Source organism: Theobroma cacao, chromosome 5 (genome assembly GCF_000208745.1).
Source record: "Theobroma cacao cultivar B97-61/B2 chromosome 5, Criollo_cocoa_genome_V2, whole genome shotgun sequence".
Classification (NCBI taxonomy): domain Eukaryota; kingdom Viridiplantae; phylum Streptophyta; class Magnoliopsida; order Malvales; family Malvaceae; genus Theobroma; species Theobroma cacao.
This window is the reverse complement of record NC_030854.1, coordinates 32881280-32906164: the sequence shown is the minus strand read 5'-3', so window position 1 is coordinate 32906164 and position 24885 is coordinate 32881280. Positions and strand designations below refer to the sequence as shown.

At 32.5% G+C, this 24885-nt stretch overlaps 1 protein-coding gene across 6 annotated transcripts in view; it reads right to left on the bottom strand.

Annotated features, from left to right (window-relative positions):
• LOC18599617 overlaps positions 1 to 24885 on the bottom strand; it is a 32664-nt gene that overhangs the window by 4175 nt on the left and 3604 nt on the right. For 2 of the 6 annotated variants that reach the window (XM_018121701.1, XM_018121702.1), the window contains exons 2-15: positions 24322 to 24771; positions 23498 to 24199; positions 22323 to 23153; positions 21266 to 21784; positions 19612 to 20313; positions 18434 to 19267; positions 17376 to 17894; positions 16214 to 16321; positions 12911 to 13378; positions 12107 to 12802; positions 4933 to 5766; positions 3548 to 4066; positions 1822 to 2523; positions 454 to 1287 (exon numbers count right to left, since the gene is read on the bottom strand). In XM_018121701.1, the coding sequence (XP_017977190.1) occupies positions 454 to 1287; positions 1822 to 2523; positions 3548 to 4066; positions 4933 to 5766; positions 12107 to 12802; positions 12911 to 13378; positions 16214 to 16321; positions 17376 to 17894; positions 18434 to 19267; positions 19612 to 20313; positions 21266 to 21784; positions 22323 to 23153; positions 23498 to 24199; positions 24322 to 24771 (8718 nt within the window). The remainder of the gene's footprint in view (positions 1 to 453; positions 1288 to 1821; positions 2524 to 3547; positions 4067 to 4932; positions 5767 to 12106; positions 12803 to 12910; positions 13379 to 16213; positions 16322 to 17375; positions 17895 to 18433; positions 19268 to 19611; positions 20314 to 21265; positions 21785 to 22322; positions 23154 to 23497; positions 24200 to 24321; positions 24772 to 24885) is intronic. The other 4 variants (XM_018121703.1, XM_018121704.1, XM_018121705.1 and 1 more) reach the window with 4 other exon arrangements.

Here is a 24885-nt window from a genome sequence, read left to right as displayed (position 1 = left end):
CACACCCACAAGAACACAAGAATTTACGTGGTTCGGTCTTTTGATGACCTACGTCCACGGGCACAACAACAGAGAAAAATTCACTAAGAGAAAAATCAGGAGATTACAAGAACAGTCTCAAACTCATAACCCTTATCCCACGTACACCTAAATCACTCTCTCTAAATCTAGGTGATAATTATTCTTTAACCCATAGGGTCCTTTTATAGTATCAAATACGATAACCTTATCCTAATATAATTATGAATCTTATCCTAATAGAATTAAAAATTGTTATTCTAATCTAACTAGATTTAAAGACTATTAAATAAGGTATATTAGTTTAATTAAAATTAAACAATCCTAATTAAATCACAATTCAAGACTATCCTAACAATAAAGAGGCCTAGAAGGCTACAAGGCAAATAATGCAAGTGATAAATATGTATTATTTTTAATGAAATCAGTAAGTACCTGTTCCATGTATAACTGTTCTATGGTGGCATCAAGATCACCAGCCCAACGCCCCTTACAATCCGTCCTCTTTGGTTGTACTCTTTCTAGTTTCGGTGTGCTTAAAGCACCCCGACAAAAGCTCTTCAAACTAGGACACTCACTCACAATCACTTGTTCCAATGATGGGAAATTGAAGCTGTAATTCCCTGAACAGAAGCTTCTGAGGCTTGGTAAACCATGAAGTTCCACATGTTTCAACTCTCTGAAAATAATCTCATATGTTGATTCATCATCTTCGTCGCTCGCAACTACTTCCTTCATCATTTCACATTCTCTTATCTTCATTGTTACAAGACGTACCAAACTTTGGACTTTGGAAGATGTTATCAACTCTACTATCCCTCTGCACTTCCAGACATCCAAACTTATAAGATTATCAAAAGGTGCGGATGATGCTCCTAAATTAATCAAACTGTCACATCTCCAAACTTCAAGAGTTTCAAGACTTGCACACATATGACCCAGTGGTGACTCTTGCTTCCATAGATGTATTATCTTTTGCAGAGAATCCAATTTTAACTTTCTAAGTTTTGAGAGCATCCGGACTTCTTTATCCTCACTAAAATTTCCTTCGTAAGGAGACAGCTCTTTGAAGTTGCAACCAATCACCCCAAGCACTTCCAGATTGTAAAATCTTTGGAGGAAAAAAAAGGGAAAAACAGCTGATTCATCGAGGTAGCAAGTAATTTGAAGCAGTTTCATATGGCAAAAGAAGTCCGACGGAAACTGGCCATCACATATCATTGCAATGTCATCACTGCGAAATGACACTTCGTCCAATTGAGGGATGACCTGAGAAGAAAACAAACAAGAACAAGCAGGATTCATACATCAAGCAGAAGGTACTATTTAGTTGTTTGCGTTTTTGCATATATAGGTTAACAAAGCACCAAATTAGTTGAATAAAGATAGCCTGAGAGACACTCATTGAAATATTTTTAGACACAAAATTTCTTTATTTATATATAAAATAAAAATTTAATAAATAATGAAGAGAGTCATGTTGTCATGTGAAAATGTATGTTAACAAATAAAATAAATAACCCAAGGGTTGATCCAAATGTATCAATGATATTCAATGTTAAAAATAAAACATATTATATTAAATTATGAAAACAAAATAATAACTAGTCCTATTAATAATTTTGTGAGAACTAAAACTTTTAATTGTCAAAGATTATAATTTACATAGGATAAGATTGAAACCAAACGATTGTTTTAATTAATTTTTTATTTTTCCAATGAAAAATTGGGTGCATTATTAGGGTACTGGATGACTTAAGTAAAATAAATAAGCATATCCAATGGAAGAGTAAAGTCTCGTACCTTTTCAATCAGAAAAAGTGGTTGTTGGATATGGGATTCTAGTTGGCCAAATATCTTTATCTTTCCACAACAATATGTCCACAACTTTTTCAACACCGGCCACACAGTTGTGTGCATTCCTGGGTAAAAACATTTGAGGTTTGTTAATTGCCAAAGCTTAAGGAAGGACAACTGATTAAATTCAAACCAAATTTCCTGTTCTAATCCTTCATTCTTTGAAACAATCTCCTCCACCCCACTTTCTTCAACTAAAAGGCTTTCAAGTTGAGGAAGACCTTTGGCTATTGAAAATGGGAACAAACTTTTCAAACTCCAACATTCCCGAACTTTTACTTTACGTAGAGTTTGAAATGAAATATTTCCCTGCGGATCTTTATTCCAAACATGCTTCAACTTTGGCAAACGAAAGAGAATTAATTCTTTTAATTGGAAGGCCACAACACATGTATCTTTGATTTCTAACCCTTGGGCTTGGTGTTGAAACACTTCTTCCAGTGAACCACAATCAGTTACTCTTAGTATTTCCAGTTTGTGAAGTACTCCCAGCACAAAAGATGGAAAAATATTCAACAACTCGTCACAGAACTCAACTTTCAACTCTTTCATCTTACAAAAGGAATCCGCATGAAGTTGGTTAAACCATAACCTCTTCACTTTTCTCAAATGAGAAATTGTCACTTTCTCCAAGTTGGGAAAAGCAACCTACCATATAAAATTCATACCAATGTGAAAATGATTAGAAGAGTTAACTCCAACAGCAAGGGAAAGGAAAAACAAATAGAGAAAAGAAAAAGGTAGAGGCCATCCAGAAGAATCCACCTGTTCATTGACTAATGCTTCAGAACTGCCATTATCCTTTGTATTTTATATAACATCTTAATTATTTACAGTAAAAACAATTGATAATGAAGATTCTAAAAAATTCAAAATTATTATAAAAGAACAAGAATAACATAGTCCTATTTTTTTAAGTTCATTTTTCCTTTTGATAAACTATAATTATAATGTTTGAAACGATGGTGGTATGGTTACAGTAAGCATATGAATTATTTATTTAGAGTTAGCTTGAAATATTATCAATGAATTTTTTTTCAATAAATTTAAGTATAACTTTACATATCTTTCAGTGGCATATAGTGGCTCCTGAATCATATATCAAAAAACAAAGCTTCTCAGGAAAAAAAACAAGAAGTATAACTTTACATAATAAACTAGTGAACACTTATAATTCTTAAAATTTTAAAGATTTTGCTCTTAAATAGAGATATATTTATTGTCTTTAAACTTTAATCAGTTGAGAATAGTTTTTTTGAAAAACAAATTTTATTATAAATAGAAAACTAGTATGTCATAACAATTGAGTGCAGATGCTTTTCAAAAAAAAAAAAAACAATTAAGAATAGACTAAATCATTATGTACAAACTTATATATACGTATGTATGTATAAGTATAGTTACAGATAAATAGCATATTTGGTTGAAGAACTATTCAATATTAAACACATTTGAAGTTCCTTCTTTATTTGGAATGAGAAAGTTGCCTTATTTATTTTACAGTTAAACGTAAAAGGCAAAGTGAATTGTAGTTAGAAATTTTGATTTTACTAGAAAGAAAGATACACAACTAAAGTTTAGATCGAACAACAGGTTAATCATGAGAATAAAAGGAAAATTAAATGAAAAAAAATGAAGATTCACAAAAGAGACAAAAAAAAAAAAAACTAACCTTATCAGAGAAAAACGCAGTAAGGATATGAAGGTCATCCTCGTTTCTTTCAATTCCATCACCAATTATTGGTTTTTTCTCCTCGTCTCTTCGAAATGTAGAGACAAAAGTTGTCATGTTGGGGCAGTGAGCTACCTCAATTTTTTCTAAGGATGGACATTCCATTAGAGTTGAACTTCTCAAATAAAAGCATTTCAAGTCAGGACAACACTCGATAAAAATGGATTTTAGATGAGGGAATATGACGATCTTATCTGTTCTTGCTTCCAGATTAAGTAGGAACCCCTCTTCCTTGATGACTGCTTCCATTTTATTGCATGTTTTTATTTGCAGTTGTTGGAGTCGCACAAGGCTGAAGGCCATAGAGAGGTTAAAAATGCATCCCAAGTTGTCAGAATTACAAAACTCCAAAAATTCGAGTCTTTTAAAGTCCAAAACTTCTTGCGGATTTCTATTCCATATGTCCACCAACTCATCAAATTCTGACAACTTCAAATGCTTTAGGCTTCGATATCCAACCTAACATACGCAATTCATTATATTTAATACATTAAAGCACAAATTCAACTAATTAAAAACTGTACTCCACAGCTTTTGTGTACCAAAAACACTTATGCCTCTATTTGTGTACCAAAAACAAGGCCAAAAAACAGGAAGAGACAAAAGCAATATTTTTGCTTTTCTTGTTCAGTGAGTTGTTTATTATTTTTTGCTTTTATTGTTCTTTTTCCATATTTCAATACAAATGCAATTAATGTATTTTAAATATTAAACATTTGAAAATTTTCATCAATAAAAATAATTACCATTTCAAACTCCTTTTTTTTCAATCTTTCCCTTTTGTAACGTTCTAAAACTATGTTTTCTTTTAATTTTTAAACACCAAATGCTCTTCTTTTTCCATATTCCAAATAAAATTTTCATAATTCTTTTGCTTTATTTTTATTTTTTATTTTTTGCATTAAAAACCGTTGAACATTAATACCATTAAAAGATTTCAAAATTATTAATATGAAATACATTAAAATTAAATTTTTTTTCTTAACCTTCGCACCAAATGATCAAATACAGACAAAAGATTTGGAGTACGGGGAGTGTATTCACTTTTTTACTATTTGTGCATGGGAACTTACGAAGATGCAGAAAAGTGAATGACAAAAGAATTGGCAAAAGAAAAAATGTTAAAACTTAAATTAGTTTGATTTTTGCTTTTATAATTTTCTTTTGTTATTGACTTTCACTTTCTAAAAAAATCGTTAAAAAGTAAAGCAAATGATATAGGCCCTAAGTTCAAGGTGTAGTTCGAATGTTCACTTAAATTGTCTGTATATTCGATATAAGAATAAGATAATACCTTTCAAAAAAAAAAAAATCAAATAACATACCTTTTCTTCGTATAACTGTTCCACAGTAGCATTAAGGTCACCAATCCAACGCCCTTTATAATGTGTCGGCTCTAGTTGTACTCTTTGTAACTTGGGTGTGCTTAAAGCTCCATGACAAAAGCTGTTCAATCTAGGACACTGGCTCACAATCACTTGTTCCAATGATGGGAACTTCAAGGTGTAATTCCCTGAACAAAAGCTTCTGAGGCTTGCTAAACAATGAAGTTCCAAACGTTTTAACTCTCTAAAAATAATCTCATATGTTGCTTCATCATCTCCCTCGCTCGCAACAACTTCTTTCATCATTTCACATTCTCTTATCCTCATTTGGACAAGAAGAACCAAACTTTGGGCTTTGGAAGATGTAATCAACTCTATTATCCCTTTGCATTTCCAGACATCCAAAGTTGTAAGATTTTCAAAAGATGCAGATGATGATCCTAAATTAATCAAACTATCACAATTCCAAACTTCAAGAGTTTCAAGACTTGCACAAATATGACCCAATAGTGACTCTTGCTTCCATAGATGTGTCACCTTACATAAATATTCCAAATGTAACCTTTTAATTTTTGGGAGCATCCAGACTTCTTTCTCCTCACCAAAATTCCCTTCGTAAAGAGACAGCTCTTTGAAGTTAGCATGAAGCACATAAAGCGCTTCTAGGTTGTTAAATCTTTGGAGGAAAGAAAACGAAGAAACAACTGATTCATTGAGGTAGTAAGTAACCCAAAGTACTTTTAGATGGCAAAATAATTTTTCCGAATAGTGGCCATCACATATCTTTGCAATCTCATCACTGCTAATCAACGCTTCCTCCAATTGAGGGATGACCTGAGAAGTCAACAAACAACATGAAGTTGAACTCATAACGATAAAATAAGCCTTCAAACTATACTAAAATTTTCACTTAGAGAAGCTCTCGCTAAAAAATGATAAAACGGAGAAGAAAGAGAAAAGAACGAGTTGCTGGTGCAGGCGATTTAAACCCACTTTTTTGGAAACTTTCTTTCATTTGCCTTTATTTAATATTTGTAAATTTTATTTATTTATAAGTAATTACCATGTCATTTTTGTTTTAAACATGTGTATGACATGTCGGCTAAATTGTCCTCGTCACAAGCAAGTTAATAGAACCATTAGACATGTCAACAACCTTCATCCAAATTTGACTTTATTTATAAAACACAATGGGACAACTGCTCAATTGCTCCAAGCAAAACAGTAGGGACTTAACTAAAAATATTGGTATAATTCAAGAGATTCTTTTGTCAATATGTCAAAATGGAATCGTGTGGTGTGGTTAATAAGACATATTTGGTTATATTTTTACTGTCTGGTTTTTATTATTTACTTTTACTTCACAAAAGATTATTAACAAGTAAAAACAAAAATAGAAGATAAAATTAATTATGATTAAAAATAAACAAACAAAAGTTGTCGTCTAAGCCAAAGTACTAGTTTCTATTATTTAACTTATCAAACTAATTTATTAGATATAATTTACTAAACCATAGACTTATAATTAGTTGGAAAATTTGTTAGTTTAAATGGAAATTTAACTATACTATATAAACTCAGTTCCTGTTGATCATCGGTTTTTGCAAGCTTTTTGTTCTGTTTCTGGTTCTTCTTTCGTCACTAGCTTGTTGCCAATAGAAGTCTTTAACTAACCGTTAAAGATTTTGAATGGTATGGAAGCTTAGTGTTAATAAAATCATCTTCTAAAAATAAATTTTAGTACTTGGCATACAATTTAATCACATGCAGATTATGCGTGAAATAAAAGCTAGTTACGTAAAAGGCCAGTGATGACCCCTTATGTATAACCAAAAACGTCAAACAAATAGACATTTTGTAGATCCAAAACAGACTTTTTATAATACTAAAAACGAGGTGAAGAAATAATTTGTTTTTGTTCTTTTTTATTAGATATTAACGTATAAGACCACCTTTTCTCTATTCTATCGAAAGGTTTTTTATTAACCTTTGAATGTTTTGAAAAAGAAAATATTGAGATGGCACTTAAGTACCTCTTAATTAGTTTGGGTTCCATTGGGAACCAATCCGAAGAGTGTCAAGGTGTGGAAACCAGGGACGGACAAGTTTAAGAGCCGTTTGACAACGTGGCAGCACAAATACTTGTACTCATTTGGGGGCAGAATAATGCTTATCAATTCTGTCCTAACCTCGTTACCAGTGTATTATCTCTCAATCTTCCGGGCACCGAAGGGAGTGTAAGATAGTCTTCATCAACTAAGGAGATATTTTTTGTGGGGCAGCGCTGATGATAAAAGTAAAATTGCTAAAGTAAGGTGGCATAAGGTGTGCAAGCCAAGGGTGAAGGGTGGCTTAGGCATTGCAAACCTACATCAAATGAATACGACACTAATACGACACTCCTTAGTAAATTGATGGCAAAGAAGTCAGATTGTGGAATCTGATTCTTTGGTGGCTTTTTCTTGAGTAAGAGATGGCAAATTGAGACTATGGAAGATGTGGACAATCTCCAACGAGCTTGACATCATCTATCCAAATATTGGAGACATTGTCTTTGTGCATACTTTAAGTGTTGAGTTTTAGGATGGTTAGGATTTTTATTTTGTGTACAACATTGAACAGTTGTATGGTTTTAAACTTCTCATTCACATCGAGTCTTAATCTCATTCTTCTTTAAACTTTTATATTGTAGAAGTGGATCTCAAGGTTTTAGAATACTGAGTAATGCTCTGAGAGCCATAAAGAGGAAACACCTTGTAACTCTATCTTTACTTTAGGTGAAGCTAGAGTGGTTTGGGTGAGTGTTCGCAAGAGGTTATTGAAAAAGGGTATATAAGGGATCTTGGGTTGGTTTGAGAAACCATAGAAGTCAATTTATTACACTTTAATTTCTCAATAATAGTAATACTTTTTCACTTTGCAAACGTAGGCAAAAGGCCAAACCACGTAATTTTTTATGTTTTCTATTAGCTTGATTTTTGTAGGTTTTATCTTTGTTGTTTCTTGGACAATTTTCATAACAAACAGTTATTAGAGCTTCGAGTTCAGTACATTCAAGATTTAACAAAGATGTCAAAAGTGACTAATTATTCAAAATTTTCAATTAAGAAGATTGATGGGAAGACTAGTTTCACACAATGGCAGAGAATGATAAAAAAAATCTCTTTGTACAGCAATGTTTAATGCACATTTTGCTCAAAAAGGAGAAAAGGCAACTAGATGGCATGAAGGATGTTGAATGGATAAAGTTGGAGGAAAGGTGTGTGAGCATTACTCAACTTTGCATGAGGAATAACGTGTTTAACTATGTTATTGATGATGATTCTTTTCCAAGGTTGTGAGCAAAGTTGGAGAAGATTTATTTAGCAAAAAGTCCTTCCAACAAGTTACAGCTTATGCAAAAGTTGCATCACTTAAAAATGATGGATAATGGGGACCTCATGAAGCATATGAACAAATTTGATAGGATCATTGTTTAGTGGAAGAAGGCTGAGGTGAAGGTGGAGAAAAAAGAAAAGACACTATTGTTCCTTGCATTACTTCTAGACTCTTATGAGGTATTTTTGGAATCTTTGATTTGCGGGATGGATACAATAACGTTAGAGCAAGGACAAGCTTCATTAATGTCTTGTGAAGCCCGAAAGAAAAGTAAATAAGAGGATAGAGATTCAATTGGCTTAGCATTGGTAGCTGAGGTTTGTAAGAGAAAGTTAATTGACATAGGATCTAAGGGTGGCAAGTTTAGATCTGATAGTGTTCAATGCTTTTGGTGCAAAGAATATGGACATATTCAAAGGGATTGTTCTACAAAAGAGGATGAAAGTAATGAGAATAAAGGTAAGTGTGCTTTTGTTACTAATAATAATGATTATGATGTCCTTGCAATCTCAGAAAATATGGATATAAGTTCTTGTTGATATTTAGATTCTGCTTCTGTCACTTGTGAATGCCATCAAAAGGATTATTTCTTTTGAAAGGATTATTTTGATTTACTTCATGAAGGGGTGGACGAGAATTTGACTTTGAGTGATAAATCAATGGTGAAGGCTCATAGGTTTTAGAGTGGAGAGAATCAAAATATTAGATGGGATAGTGCGCTCTTTGGGTGCTGTGGCATGTGATCGCAGAGATGTGTAAGAATTTAACATCATTGAGCTTGTTAAACTCTAAAAAGTACGAATATTCTACTTGTGATGGAGTGCTAAAAGTTACACAAGGCAACATGGTCATGATGAGGGGAAATTTTAAAATGGTTTGTATCATCTAGAATGTGAGACCTTAAAGGGATGGGAATAGTGCACAGGAGATAGTAGCTACCAAAGTAAGATTTAATTTGCTAAGGAGGTGATGAAAGATTTCCATGGTGTAGAAGATAGTGAAATGACAAACAATCTTGCCAACAGTGAATTGGAAGGGTCATCAAGGTTCCTTTCTGAAGTCAATTAGTGCCATTGACTTGACGATTACACATGTGCATTGGTCGTTTGATGAATTGAGGAGTGTCGGACGATGCTTAATTCAATTATATATAGTTGGGGTAATTTTGAAGGCCAATGGTTTGGAAAGTCTTGTGCTCGAAAAGTTATTCAAAGTGTTGGAAAATAGGAGGAGATTAGGGAGTTGTAATTGGGTGCGATTGGTGGAAAAGATTTAAGGAGTTTGAATTCAAGTCCAAGGTAAAGATTTGTTGAATTTTAGATTGACTAAAATTCCTAATCTTTTTTTACTAGGATTATTGTTTGTGTACAACATTAACTAGTTGTATGGTTTTAAACTTTTTGTTCACATTTGAGTCCTAATCTCATTCTTCTTTGGACTTTTATATTATAAAAGTGGATCTCTAGGTTGTAAAATCGTGAGCAATGCTCTGAGAGCTCTAAAGAGGGAACACCTTGTAATTCTGTCTTTTGCTTTAAGTGGAGGTAGAGTGGTTTGGGTGAGTATTCATGGGAGGCTATTGAGAAAGGGTGTATAAGGGATGTTGGGTTGGTTTAGGAAACTATAGAAATCAATTTATTGTATTTTAATTTCTAAATAATAGTAGAATTGTTTCACTCTGTGAATATAGGTAAAAGGTTGAACCACGTTTTTCTTGTGTTTTTTATTTGCTTGATTTCTCTAGGTTTTATCTTTATTATTTCTTGGATGGTTTTCATAACATTACGCGAGGCTAACTCCATGACAGACTTTCTTGCAAAGTTTAAGGTTGATAGAATTAATATGTTTTATGCATGGTGGTAGCACACATGGTGAGCTGACAGGTGATAATGTTTTTACATTAAGATGAGCACAATGCATGGAATTGGTTTTTAGTATGTTCTCTATTTTTGGGTGAATGTTGTTTTACAAGCGATGTATGCTGGAATTTGGTCTCCCCTATTTGGAGGATACCATTATCCTCTGTTTCACGGCCTGATTCTGAGTTAAGACCAAGGCATTGTACTTATGCTATTATTATAAATAATATTTATATTGATGACTGAGCAAAAAAAAAAAAGCACCCATTTTGTAAAATAAGATGATAACATTTTAGAATTTGATCAAACTGATTCACAATGGCAAACAAAGGGAGGAATAGTGAAGTAGGGGTTACAATCTCCCCCTCAGAATCAATTGGAATAAATTAAAAGATCTTTGTCAACAACATGGAAAGGTCATTGATATGTTTCTTCCAGTTAAAAGTAGTAAGAGTGGCCGATGAATCGGATTTGTAAAGTACCCTATGATGCATGAAGCTCAGAGAGTGATTTAGAGCCTTGATGGAACTTGGTTGATGGATTTTGAGGTTAGGGTTAACCTTGTTCAATTTGGAGCCAAAAGCTATTTTTGGAGGTAAAAACAATCACCGAAACAGTAAAACTTAAAAAATGTTGCAAGGAGAAGTTACTTTGTACCAATGAGGAGATTTCAACCTTTCAAGGGTGGGAAAGAGAGCAAAAGGAAAGAGAAAGCGATAGACTCTATGGCGAACTCTAGGCAAGCTGGTGCAAATAAATAATGCAATGGTTGTATTGAGGAAGATAAGCACAATGGTTGACATTGAGTGTCATGGGTCGATGTAAAAGTCTAATAGAGGTAAAAATGATCTCGGAACACATGAGTCGTGATGGTGTGTCCGGTCTTGGAGTTAGGCATATTTTGGGTACAAGTTATTTGGTTCAATTTTGTGATTGGGGATTTTTTTAAGCCATGAAGGAAACAAAGTGGACTAGGGATGAAAACATTGTGTTGAGGAGCAAAAAAACATGGTTCTATGTAAAGGTCGAGTTATTGGTTTTATGTTCATATTGTAATTAAGAAAGGGCGGGGTTCCTTGGTTCATTTTTAAGATTGTAAGAACTCTTTTGGTCTATTTCTTCATTAATTGTATTTGGTGATAAAGGAGCTAGTTGTATTCAGTGTGTAATCACCACCTTAATAATGGCATTATTGATGGAACCTCTCCTGAACCAGCCAAGATTATTCCTTCTCCCACCACACCCCAAGAACAAATTCCCAATCCTAAATACACACACACACTCTTGTCAATCAATAAGACTTGACACTTCCAAATCTCTACAAATACAACAATATAATTACTATTACTTATTATATTTTGGGTGTAATTAAGAAAACTTAACGTTTGATTATACTTAATTTGATTATCAAATATATAATTAACACAATAAAAAATCTTAGTAGGAAGAAGGTTAGGCTTATATAATAATCAATTAAAAATTTGGCTGAAAACCCGTCTCTCCTTTAAGGTTGGGGTCCGACAACTCTCACCTATAATTTTCAATTCATAACTACGAGTTCCACACTTCATGGGTGGATCCTGACAATGTGAACGATAACAATAGGTGTATATTAAAAAGTAATAGATAAAAAAATAAAGGAGGGGAACCCAATCTTTTAGAGTTGGTACAATGTATCAATGATATTCAATGCCAAAAATAAAATATATGAAGAATAAAGTATAAAAATAAAGTTATAACCTGATCCTATTAAAAAGTTTTCGAGAATTAAACTTTTATTTGTTGGAGATTATAATTTAGATAAGATGAGATTTGAAACAAATGATTATTATAATTATTTTCTATTTTGCCAATGAAAAATTAAGTGTATTATTGAGGCAATGGATGACTTAAGTAATATGTACGAACATCACCAAAAAAAGAATAAAGGATCGTACCTTTTCCATTAGTGGTTGTTGGATAAGGGATTCTAGCTGGCCAAGTATCTTTATCTTTCCACAACGATGTATCCTCAACTTTTTCAACACCGGCCACATAGCGGTGTGCTTTCCTGGGTAAAAACATTTAAGGCTTCGTAAAATCCAAAGCTTAATGAAGGATAAATGATTAAATTCAAACCGAATTTCCTGTTCTAATCCTTCATTCTTTGAAACAATCTCTTCCACCCCACATTCTTGAACTATAAGCCTTTCAAGTTGTGGAAGACCTTTGGCTATTGAAAATGGGAACAGACTTTTCAAACTCCAACATTCCCAAACATCTACTATACGTAGAGTTTGAAATGAAATATTTCCCTGCGGATGCTTGTTCCAGACATGCTTCAACTTTGGCAAACGAAAGAGACGCATTTCTTTTAATTGGAAGGCCACGACACATGTATCTTTGATTTCTAACCCTTGGGCTTGGAGTTCATACACTTCTTCTAGTGAACCACAATCAGTTACTCTTAGTATTTCCAGTTTGTAAAATACTCCCAGTACAAAAGATGGAAAAATATTCAACAACTCATCACAGTACTCAGCTTTCAACTCTTTCATCTTACAAAAAGAATCCGCATGAAGTTGGTTATACCATAGCCTCTTCACATTTCTCAAATGGGAGATTGTCACTCTTTCCAAGTTGGGAAAAGCAACCTAGCAGCCAATGTGAAAATGATCATAAGCTGAGACAAATCCGACTGCAAGTGAAAGGGAAATCAAATAGCTAAGAAAAGAAAATGCAGAGCATATTAAGAAATCCACCTGTTCATTGAACAGCGCTTCAGTAGTACTGCCAATAGTCATATCTTTGCTCATAGATTTGTTGATGAATCCCTTAATTTCAAGGCAGTGCTCTATCTCTAGAATCTTCAAGGATGGGAATTCAAGAAAATAATTTTCATGGCAAAATCCGATGAGTTTCGGAAGTCCCTTTAATTTTAGGGAGGTTAATAGAGGGAATGAAATTGTAGCTCTCTCTCCATCTTCTTTTATCTCCTCCCTTGCTACTATCTCTTGTATGCACCTGCAATCAATTACCTCAAAGATTTGGAGCTGCTGCAGACATTCAGCCATAGAGTAGAGTAATATGTGCTTTAAGTTGTCACACCCCTCAATGATCAAGCTTGTCAAATTTTGCATTGAATTAGACCCTCCGGCAATTTGGTAGTGCCATATCCTTTCAATGCTGATTGAGGATAGCTTCAACTTCTCCAACTTAGGAAACATTATCTGCACAATGAAGTTTTAATTAATACCAAATAGCATGCTGTGAAAGGTCATGTGTGACGTTAAATATTGTTAAAATAATAAATATAAGAAAAAGAAGGGACGTTAATTAAGATTGTACTAAAGTCATAACCTGATGTTCTAATGTAAATATGTAGTTTGACCTAATGTAAGTATGCAGTTTGAAGAATATCGGCCGAATGCCACCCGCTATGCAGGTGATAGAAAGAGATAAATAAATGTTACATACAGTAATTATAATTTTTTCTTAATAATAATTAAAGTGCAAAGCTATATTTTTGGGGAGTGGGGAAATGGTGGAGGAAGAGTGGACAGAAAATTAAGGAGAATCAAGAGATCGAAAAGGAATGAATGATAAGAAGTTTCAAGATTTTTAATTAGCACATGAAAAGAAAAATCATCTTATTAATATTATATATATATACTAGGATGGCGCCCATAGTTACTCTACGGAAAAGATCATAGGAAATATAGATTATGTTGAAATGGACTTCAATTTGATACCTTCAAAAGAGTTTGTAGGAAAAGCTATATCGAATTAGTCAACTACATGAATGTATGATTTTTGTTGATAAAGGAAAAGATAAACTGCTTTTAATTGGAGATAGTTATTTGTTTTGGTTTTAATCATTAAAAGTTGCTCCTAAATATGTAGTTTTAAAACAGTACTTAATCAAAGAAGATAATAATCTTATTAAACATCCAATAATTTTTTTCATTAAAAATATATAGTTCAAACAAAATGAATAACATTTGTGATTTGGAGGTTTCCATTTTTATTAGATGATGTATATTAACTTTCAAAATATAGGACTTGTACTTAGCTAAATGTTAAGAGAATATTAACTATTACACAACTATCAGATATGTCTAATTATGGTGATAGTTTGCTCTTCCTTTTGCCATATGCATTCGTTTCCATTTCTTTTGTTTTTGTTGTTGTGCTATATTGTATTACTGAACTGCATGAATATATGATACTTGCTGGTAGGGGAAATGATAAACTAGTATTAATTGAAGATAGTTATTTACTTTGGTTTCAATTACCGGAAACTTACACCTATATATATATGGTTATAAAATAGTACTTATCCAAAGAAGATAATAATCTTATTACAAATTGTTAGATGTATAATAAAATATTAAGAAATGATAAAGTATATAACTTGTACTATTGACAGATTAAAATAAACAGTTGTATAATATAAGGTAATTGTTTAATGTAAAAGATCTTATCAATACAAACTAGTTACTAATTTTTAGTAGTATATGCCTTTTATAAATAAAATGAATGGCTAAAGATTGTCAAATTCAGTTGATTTGTTTATTCAATGATGACTGTGCGCTATGTATATTGAGAAATGAGCAAACCTTCTTAACTTTTTTATTTTATTCAATGAATTGGATGGATATTTATTGGAATGTAAACATTCATGTACAAAAGAGGTGTCTAAATATTATCGATTTAGAATTATATGGAATCAAAGGATATAGACAAAAAATAATATTAAATTGCAATGATAAATATTAAATGAATTTATCCTCTAAGCATTAAAAGTTAGAAATTATTGTTTTCATGTATTTTTTTACTAAAATAAATAAAAGTAAAAAAAAAAACCCTTCAAATGGTAAAAACAATGNAAATATTAAATGAATATATCTTATAAGCATTAAAAGTTAGAAATTATTGTTTTTAAGTTTTTTTATTAAAATAAATAAAAGTAAGAAAGAAAAAAAACCCTTCAAATGTAAAAAAACAACGTAGCTTTGACATAAGGTATAAAAAAATTAATTCAATTGAGAATGACAACCAACTAATCAGTTATCCTACTTAAAACAGTACTTATCTTAAGAAGATAATAATCATATCAAAGATTGTTGCATGTATAATAAAATAATAAGATATGAGAGAATATATAACCTCTATTATTGACAGATTAAGATAAACTGTTGTAGAATATAAGGTAACAATATAATGTAAAGATTTTATCCATATAAAATAGTTACTAAATTATAGTAGTATCTGTCTTTTATATATAAAATGAATGGCTAAAGGTTCTCAAATTTAGTTGATAATTAATGGCTAAAGGTTATCAAATTCAATGTATTTGTTTATTCAATGATAACTGTGTGATATGTATATTGAGAAATGAGTAGATCTTTTTGACTTTTTTGTTTTGTTCAATGAATTGGATGGATATTTATTGAAATTTAAGCATTTATAAAAGATATATCTAAATACAATAGATTTAGATTCATACAGAATAAGAGGATATAGATAAAAAATAATATTAAATTATAATTAATAAATATTAAATGAATCTATTTTCTAAGCATTAAAAGTTAGAAATTATTGTTTTCAAGTATGTTTTATTGAAATAAAAAAAATAAAAACCCTTCAAATGTCAAAAGCAACGTGATTTTGACATAAGGTGTAAAAAAAAATAATTCAATTGAAAATGATAGATGTCAATCAATTGACTCAATCAGTTATCCTACTTTTATATATATTATAAATATTCCTTTAATAAAGAAAATATATTTTTTGTGTGTGGATTATAATTGTCTGTAAAATATCAAGTCGCATAATTTTAGAAATATTGGAATATATAAAAAATGTCTTGTTAAACCATCAATCCTATCAATTAAGACAATAGCTATCATATAAGAGTTTATAGAAGAACTAGTATAAGATAGTATTTCCTTTGTCCTGTTTATTTTTTAGAGAAATATTGTAAAGATGAATATAAAATCTAAAGCAAGTTGGAAATGAGACAAATATATATGCCTTTGGGTGAACGAAAAATGATTAAATACCTTGTCATTGAAAAGTGGCAACTCTTTTGGAGAAATGGAAGTCGAATGGTTGTTTCCGGAGCAAAAGCTAACTAGCTTTGGCAAACCGTGGAGCGTCAAGGAATGTAGCTGAAGAAACTCAATTTTGTCAACATCATTATGTTTAATGATATATTGGATCATCACACCATTTTGAATATGAAGATTCTTCAAATGTATAGGTATAGATAAATATATAGCAGTTTTGGTTGAAGAACTATTCAATATTAACCGAGCCGCCAGTAAAAAAGTCGTGTTTGTGGAGATAGACATCATTTCGTTTCATTGACGGAAGTGGAGGTGGAGATGGCAGGAGAGCGAAGGTGGCTGAATAGCCTTTTCTCGGTTTATGTCTACAACCTCAGCAAGAGGGTGACATGATCAGTGATCAAAGGCGCCTTTGAGAAGTATGGTAGGTTGGGGGACGTTTTTATACCAAGGAGAAGTAATCAAGATCAGGGGAGAGCTGTAGGTTTCGCTTTTGTTAGGTGTAGAGAACGGGCTGAGGTGGAAAAGGCACGTAGGTGTGGCGACCATCAATGTTTGGATGGAAGGAGAGTGATGGTCAAGAGGGCAGAGCCTTTGAGAAAAATGGCGGATGAAAGAAGAAAGGCTCCTAAGTTTGAACCGATGACTGGACAAAGGGAGAAGACTCAGTTGGTCGATGAGGGGACTTTTAAAGAGGTAGTGCTGGAGAAAAACAAATGTGCAAGAAAGGAGATAGGACATAAAGATAGTATAGCGCAAGTTATCTTAAAGGAACATTGAGCTAGTGAGAGAAAGAATGGTGATGCGGTGGAAGAGTTGAAAGAAATGAACGGAAATAAGGATGGATACCAACAAAATGGAAAGCGTGTAATTACGATAAGAACAAATATCCATGATGAAGAAATGATTTCGATTAAGAGTAGTGCAGTAGAAAGGATGAAGAACAGAGTAACTTGTGGTGTTATTCAAGCGGGTTTGTTAAATGAAGGGATAAATGTGAAAGGCAAAGTGAGTTATAGTCAGAAAATTTGATTTTAGTATAGAGAAAGATGCACAACTAGAGATTAGATCGAGCAACAGGTACTTAAAGAATAAAAGGAAAATTAAACTAAAAAATAAAAATTTACAAAAAGATACAAAAAAAAAAAATACTAACCTTATCACAGAAAAATGCAGGAAGGATTTCAAGGTCATCCTCGTTTCTTTCAATTCCATCACCAATTCTTGCATTTTTTTCCTCATCTCTTGGAAATATAGAGCCACAAGTAGTCAAGTTGGGGCAGTGAGCTATCTCAATTTTTTTTAAGGATGGACATTCCATCAGAGTTGGATTTCCCAAATAAAAGCTTGTCAAGTCAGGACAACACACGATAAAAATGGATTTTAGACAAGGGAAAATGACGATCTTATCTTTTCTTGCTTCCTGATCAAGAACTGATCCATCTTCCTTGATGACTGCTTCCATTTTATTGCATTTCTTTATTTCCAGCTGTCGGAGTCGAACAAGGCTTAAGGCCATAGAGAGGTTAAAAATGCATCCCAAGTTGTCAGAATTACAAAATTCTAGAAATTCAAGGTTTTTCAAGTCCAAAATTTCTTGAGGATTTCTATTCCATATGTCCACCAACTCAGGAAACTCTGACAACTTCAAATGCTTCAGGCATTGATATCCAACCTAACATGCGCAATACATTATTTTTGATACATTAAAGCACAAATTCAACTATGAAACGGAACTCAACTACATTTCTGTACAAAAAAATTGAAGTCTTAGTTTGTTTGGTGAGTTGGTTATTATTTTTGTTTTTCCTTGCTTTTTCTATTTCTATATTTCAATGCATATACAATTCATGTCATTTAAATATTGAAAATTTGAAAATGAGTTTTCATCAACAAAAATAATCATGATACCAAACACTCTTTTTTTGTCAATCTTTCTATAACTATGTTTTCAATTTTTTACTATTTGTGCACGACAACTTTCAAAGATGCAAAAAAGTGAATGACAAAAGAATTGGCAAAAGAAACTAATATTAAAACCTAAATTAGTTTGGTTGCTGCTTTTGTAATCTTTCTTTATTATTTGCTTTCATTTTCTAAAAAAGAAATTGTTAAAACATAAATTAAATAATGTAGATCCTTAGTTCAAGGAGTAATTTGAATGTTTACAAGTTAAATTGTGTCGATAGTTTATATAAGAATCAGATAACAAACCTTTTCTTGGTGTAAATGTTCTACAGTGGCACCAAGGTCACCAGCCCAACGCCCCTTATAATCCGTTGACTCTAGTTGTACTCTTTGTAATTTTGGTGTGCTTAAAGCACCAAGACAGAAGCTCTTCAATCTAGGACATTGGCTCACAATCACTTGTTCCAGTGATGGGAACTTGAAGCTGGAATTCCCTGAACAGAAGCTTCCGAGGCTTGGTAAACAATGAAGTTCCACATGTTTCAACTCTCTGAAAATAATCTCATATGTTGATTCATCATCTCTCTCGCTCTCAACTACTTCTTTCATCATTTCACATTCTCTTATCCTCATTGTGACAAGATGCACCAAACTTTGGGCTTCGGAAAATGTTATCAACTCTACTATCCGTTTGCATTTCCAGACATCTAAGCTTATAAGATTATCAAAAGATGCGGATGATACTCCTAAATTAATCAAACTGTCACATCTCCAAACTTCAAGAGTTTCAAGACTTGCACACATATGACCCAGCGGTGAGTCTCGCTTCCATAGATGTGTTATCTTTTGCAGAGAATCCAATTTTAACTTTCTAAGTTTTGAGAGCATCCGGACTTCTTTATCCTCACTAAAATTTCCTTGGTAAGGAGATAGCTCTTTGAAGTTGCAACCAAACACCTGAAGCATTTCCAGATTGTAAAATCTTTGGAGGAAAAAAACTGGAAGAACTGCCGATTCATCGAGGTAGCAAGTAATTTGAAGGAGTTTTATGTGGCAAAAGAAGTGTGACGCAAACTGGCCATCACATATCATTGCAATATCATCACTGCTAAATGACACTTCCTCCAATTGAGGGATGATCTAAGAAGTCAACAAACGAGAACAATGGGATCAAATTATGAAAAACAAATGACCCAATCCTTTAGGGTTGTTCCAAATGTATCAATGATATTCAATATCAAATATAAAACATATGTATATTATATTACGAAAATAAAATAATATCTTGTCCTATTAATAATATTCTGAGAACTAAAAATTTTAATTGTCAAAGGTTATAATTCACATAGGATAAGATTGGAACCAAATGATTATTTTATTTAATTATTTTATTTTTCCAGTGAAAAATTGGGTGCAGTATTAAGCTATTGGATGACTTAAGTAAAATAAATGAGAATATCCAAAGAGAGAGTAAAGTCTCATACCTTTTCAATCACAAAAAGTGATTGTTCGATATGGGATTCTAATTGACCAAATATCTTTACCTCCTCACACCCATGTGTCTTCAAATTTTTTAACACCGGCCACACAATGGTGTGCATTCCTGGGTAAAAACATTTGAGGTTTGTTAATTTCCAAAGCTTAAGGAAGGATAACTGATTAAATTCAAGCCGAATTTCCTGTTCTAATCCTTCATTCTTTGAAACAATCTCCTCCACCGCACATTGTTGAACTAAAAGTCTTTCAAGTTGTGGAAGACCTTTGGCTATTGAAAATGGAAACAGACTCTTCAAACTCCAACACTCCCGAACTTTTACTACATGTAGAGTTTGAAATGAAATATCTCCCTGCGGCTCCTTATTCCAAACACGCTTCAACTTTGGCAAACGATAGAGATACAATTCTTTTAATTGTAAGGCCAGGACACATGTATCTTTGATTTCTAACCCTTGGGCTCCAAGTTCAAACACTTCTTCAAGTGAACCACAATCTGTTACTCTTAGCATTTCTAGTCTTTGAAATACTCCAAGTACGAAAGATGGAAAAATATTCAATAATTCATCACAGTACTCAACTTTCAATTCTTTCATCTTACAAAAAGAATCTGCATGAAATTGGTTGAACCATAGTCTCTTCACGTTTCTCAAATGGGAGATTGTCATTTTCTCCAAGTTGGGAAAAACAACCTACCAGCCAATGTGAAAATGATCATAAGCAGAGATAATTCCAACTACAAGGGAAAAAAAAACAAATAGAAAAATGAAAAAGGCAGAGGCGGTTGAGAAGAATCCACCTGTTCATTGAACAATGTTTCAGAACTGCCATTATCCTTTGTATTTTATACAACATCTTAATTATTTACATTAAAAACAATTGGTAATAAATATTCTAAAAAAAATCAAAATTATTATAAAGGGACAAGCATAACATAGTCCTATTTTTTTATGTTCATTTTTCCTTTTGATAAACTATAATTATAATGTTTGAAACGATGGTCACATGGTTAAAGTAAGCATATGAATAGTTTATTTAGAGTTTGGCTTTCAATATTATCAAAGAATATCTTTTTTCAATAGATTTAAGTATAACTTTACATAATAAAATAGAGAACACTTATAATACTTAAAATTTTAAAGATTTTTCCCTTAAATAGAGATATATTTATTGTCTTTAAATGTTAATTAATTGAGAATAGAGCAAATATTTCTTTTTGAAAGGTGGATTTTATTATCGACCAAAAACCTAGTATTTCATAACAATTGAGAATAGAGGCTTTCCAAAAAAAAAAAAAACAATTAAAAATAGACCAAATCATTATCTATAAACTTTTATAATATACATATATATAAGTATATGTATAAATATAGGTATAGATAAGTAGCAATTTTGGTTGAAAAACTATTCAATATTAACCCCATTTGAAATTCCTTCTTTATTTGGAATGAAGAAGCGGCCTTATTTATTTTATAGTTAAACATAAAAGGCAAAGTGAGTTATAGGTAGAAAATTTTATTTTAGTAGAGAGAAAGATGCACAACTAGAGTTTAGATTGAACAACAGGTACTTTACAAGAATAAAAGGAAAATTAAATGAAAAAAATAAAAATTTACGAAAAGATACAAAAAAAAAAAGACTAACCTTATCACAGAAAAATGCAGGGAGGATTTCAAGGTCATCCTCTTTTCTATCAGTTCCATCACCAATTCTTGCATTTTTCTCCTCATCTCTTGGAAATATAGAGACAAAAGTAGTCATGTTGGGGCAGTGAGCTACCTCAATTATTTTCAAGGATGGACATTCCATTAGAATTGGACTTCCCCAACAAAAACTTGTCAAATCAGGACAATGCTCAATAAAAATGGATTTTAGACAAGGGAAAATGATGATCTTATCTGTTCTTGTTTTCTGATCAAGTACTGATCCATCTTCCTTGATGACTGCTTCCATTTTGTTGCATTTCTTTATTTCCAGCTGTTGAAGTCGAACAAGGCTTAAGGCCATAGAGAGGTTAAAAATGCATCCCAAGTTGTCAGAATTACAAAATTCTAGAAATTCAAGGTTTTTCAAGTCCAAAATTTCTTGAGGATTTCCATTCCATATGTCCACCAACTCAGGAAACTCTGACAACTTCAAATGCTTCAGGCATTGATATCCAACCTAACATGCGCAATACATTATTTTTGATACATTAAAGCACAAATTCAACTATGAAATGGAACTCAACTACATTTCTGTACAAAAAAATTGAAGTCTTAGTTTGTTTGGTGAGTTGGTTATTATTTTTGTTTTTCCTTGCTTTTTCTATTTCTATATTTCAATGCATATACAATTCGTGTAATTTAAATATTGAAAATTTAAAAATGAGTTTTCATCAATAAAAATAATCACGATATCAAACTCTCGTTTTTTGTCAATCTTTCTATAACTATGTTTTCAATTTTTTACTATTGGTGCACGACAACTTTCAAAGATGCAAAAAAGTGAATGACAAAAGAATTGGCAAAAGAAACTAATATTAAAACCTAAATTAGTTGGTAGCTGCTTTTATAATCTTTCTTTATTATTTGCTTTCATTTTCTAAAAAAGAAATTGTTAAAACATAAATTAAATAATATAGATTCTTAGTTCAAGGAGTAATTTGATTGTTCACAAGTTAAATTGTGTTGATAGTTTATATAAGAGTCAGATAACACACCTTTTCTTGATGTAACTGTTTTACGGTGGCACCAAGGTCACCAGCCCAACGCCCCTTATAATCCGTTGACTCTAGTTGTACTCTTTGTAATTTTGGTGTGCTTAAAGCACCAAGACAGAAGCTCTTCAATCTAGGACATTGGCTCACAATCACTTGTTCCAGTGATGGGAACTTGAAGCTGGAATTCCCTGAACAGAAGCTTCTGAGGCTTGGTAAACAATGAAGTTCCACATGTTTCAACTCTCTGAAAATAATCTCATATGTTGATTCATCTTCCTCTCTCCCAACTACTTCTTTCATCATTTCACATTCTCTTATCCTCATTGTGACAAGACGCACCAAACTTTGGGCTTCGGAAGATGTTATCAACTCTACTATCCCTTTACATTTCCAGACATCTAAGCTTATAAGATTATCAAAAGATGCGGATGATACTCCTAAATTAATCAAACTGTCACATTTCCAAACTTCAAGAGTTTCAAGACTTGCACACATATGACCCAGCGGTGAGTCTCGCTTCCATACATGTATTATCTTTTGTAGAGAATCCAATTTCAACTTTCTAAGTTTTGAGAGCATCCGGACTTCTTTATCCTTACCAACATTTCTTTCGTAAGGAGATAGCTCTTTGAAGTTGCAACCAAACACCTGAAGCATTTCCAGATTGTAAAATCTTTGGAGGAAAAAAAAGGGAAAAACTGCCGATTCATCGAGGTAGCAAGTAATTTGAAGGAGTTTTATGTGGCAAAAGAAGTGTGACGCAAACTGGCCATCACATATCATTGCAATATCATCACTGCTAAATGACACTTCCTCCAATTGAGGGATGATCTGAGAAGTCAACACACAAGAACAATGGGATTAAATTATGAAAGATAAATGACCCAATCCTCTAGGGTTGGTCCAAATGTATCAATGACATTCAATGTCAAAAATAAAACATATGTATATTAAATTATGAAAATAAAATAATATCTAGTCCTATTAATAATATTCCGAGAACTAAAACTTTTAATTGTCAAAGATTATAATTTACATAGGATAAGATCAGAACCAAATGATTATTTTATTTAATTTTTTTATTTTTCCAATGAAAAATTGGGTGCATTATTAAGGTACTGGATGACTTAAGTAAAATAAATGAGTATATCCAAAGAGAGAGTAAAGTCTCATACCTTTTCAATCACAAAAAGTGATTTTTGGATATGGGCTTCTAATTGACCAAATATCTTTATCTCCTCACACCCATGCGTCTTCAAATTTTTTAACACCGGCCACACAATGGTGTGCATTCCTGGGTAAAAACATTTGAGGTTTGTTAATTTCCAAAGCTTAAGGAAGGATAACTGATTAAATTCAAACCGAATTTCCTGTTCTAATCCTTCATTCTTTGAAACAATCTCCTCCACCCCACATTGTTGAACTAAAAGGCTTTCAAGTTGTGGAAGACCTTTGGCTATTGAAAATGGGAACAGACTTTTCAAACTCCAACATTTCCTCACATTTACTACACGTAGAGTTTGAAATGAAATATTTCCTTGTGGATCCTTGTTCCAGACATGCTTCAACTTTGGCAAACGAAAGAGCATTAATTCTTTTAAGTGGAAGGCCACAACACATGTATCTTTGATTTCTAACCCTTGGGCTTGGAGTTCAAACACTTCTTCTAGTGAACCACAATCGGTTACTCTTAGTGTTTCTAGTTTGTGAAATATTCCCAGTACAAATGATGGAAAAATATTTAACAACTCATCACAGTACTCAGCTTTCAACTCTTTCATCTTACAAAAAGAATTCGTATGTAGTTGGTTATACCATAGCCTCTTCACATTTCTCAAATGGGAGATTGTCATTCTCTCCAAGTTGGGAAAAGCAACCTACCATATAAAATTCATGCCAATGTGAAAAACGATCATAAGCAGAGATAATTCCAACAGCAAGTGAAACGGAAAACAAATAGCTAAGAAAGGAAAAATGTAGAGCACGTTAAGAAATCCACCTGTTCGTTGAACAGTACTTCAGTAGTACTACCAATACATACGTTGATGAATCCCTTCAATTCAAGGCAGCGCTTTATCTCTAGAATCTTCAAGGATGGGAATTCAAGAAAATAATTTTCATGGCAAAATCCGATGAGTTTGTGAAGATCCTTTAATTTTAGAGAGATTAATCGAGGGAATGAAACTGTAGCTCTGTTTCCACCTTCTTTTATCTCCTCCATTGCTACTATCTGTTGTATGCACCTGCAATCAATGACCTCAAAGCTTTTGAGCTGCTGCAGACTTTCAGCCATAGAATAGGATAATACGTCCCTTAAGTTGTCACACCCCTCAATGATCAAGCTTGTCAAATTTTGCATCGAATAAGACACTCTCGGAAGTTGGTAGGGCCATATCCTTTCAATGTTAATTGAGGATACCTTAAGGTTCTCCAGTAGTGGAAATGCCATCTGCAAACAGTGAGACAGAACTCTGAATTTTATTGTCTGCATTGGCCAAATCATTAATTACCTGATTGCTGTGAAACAAAAAAACAAAACAAAACGAAGGGACAGCAGAGATGT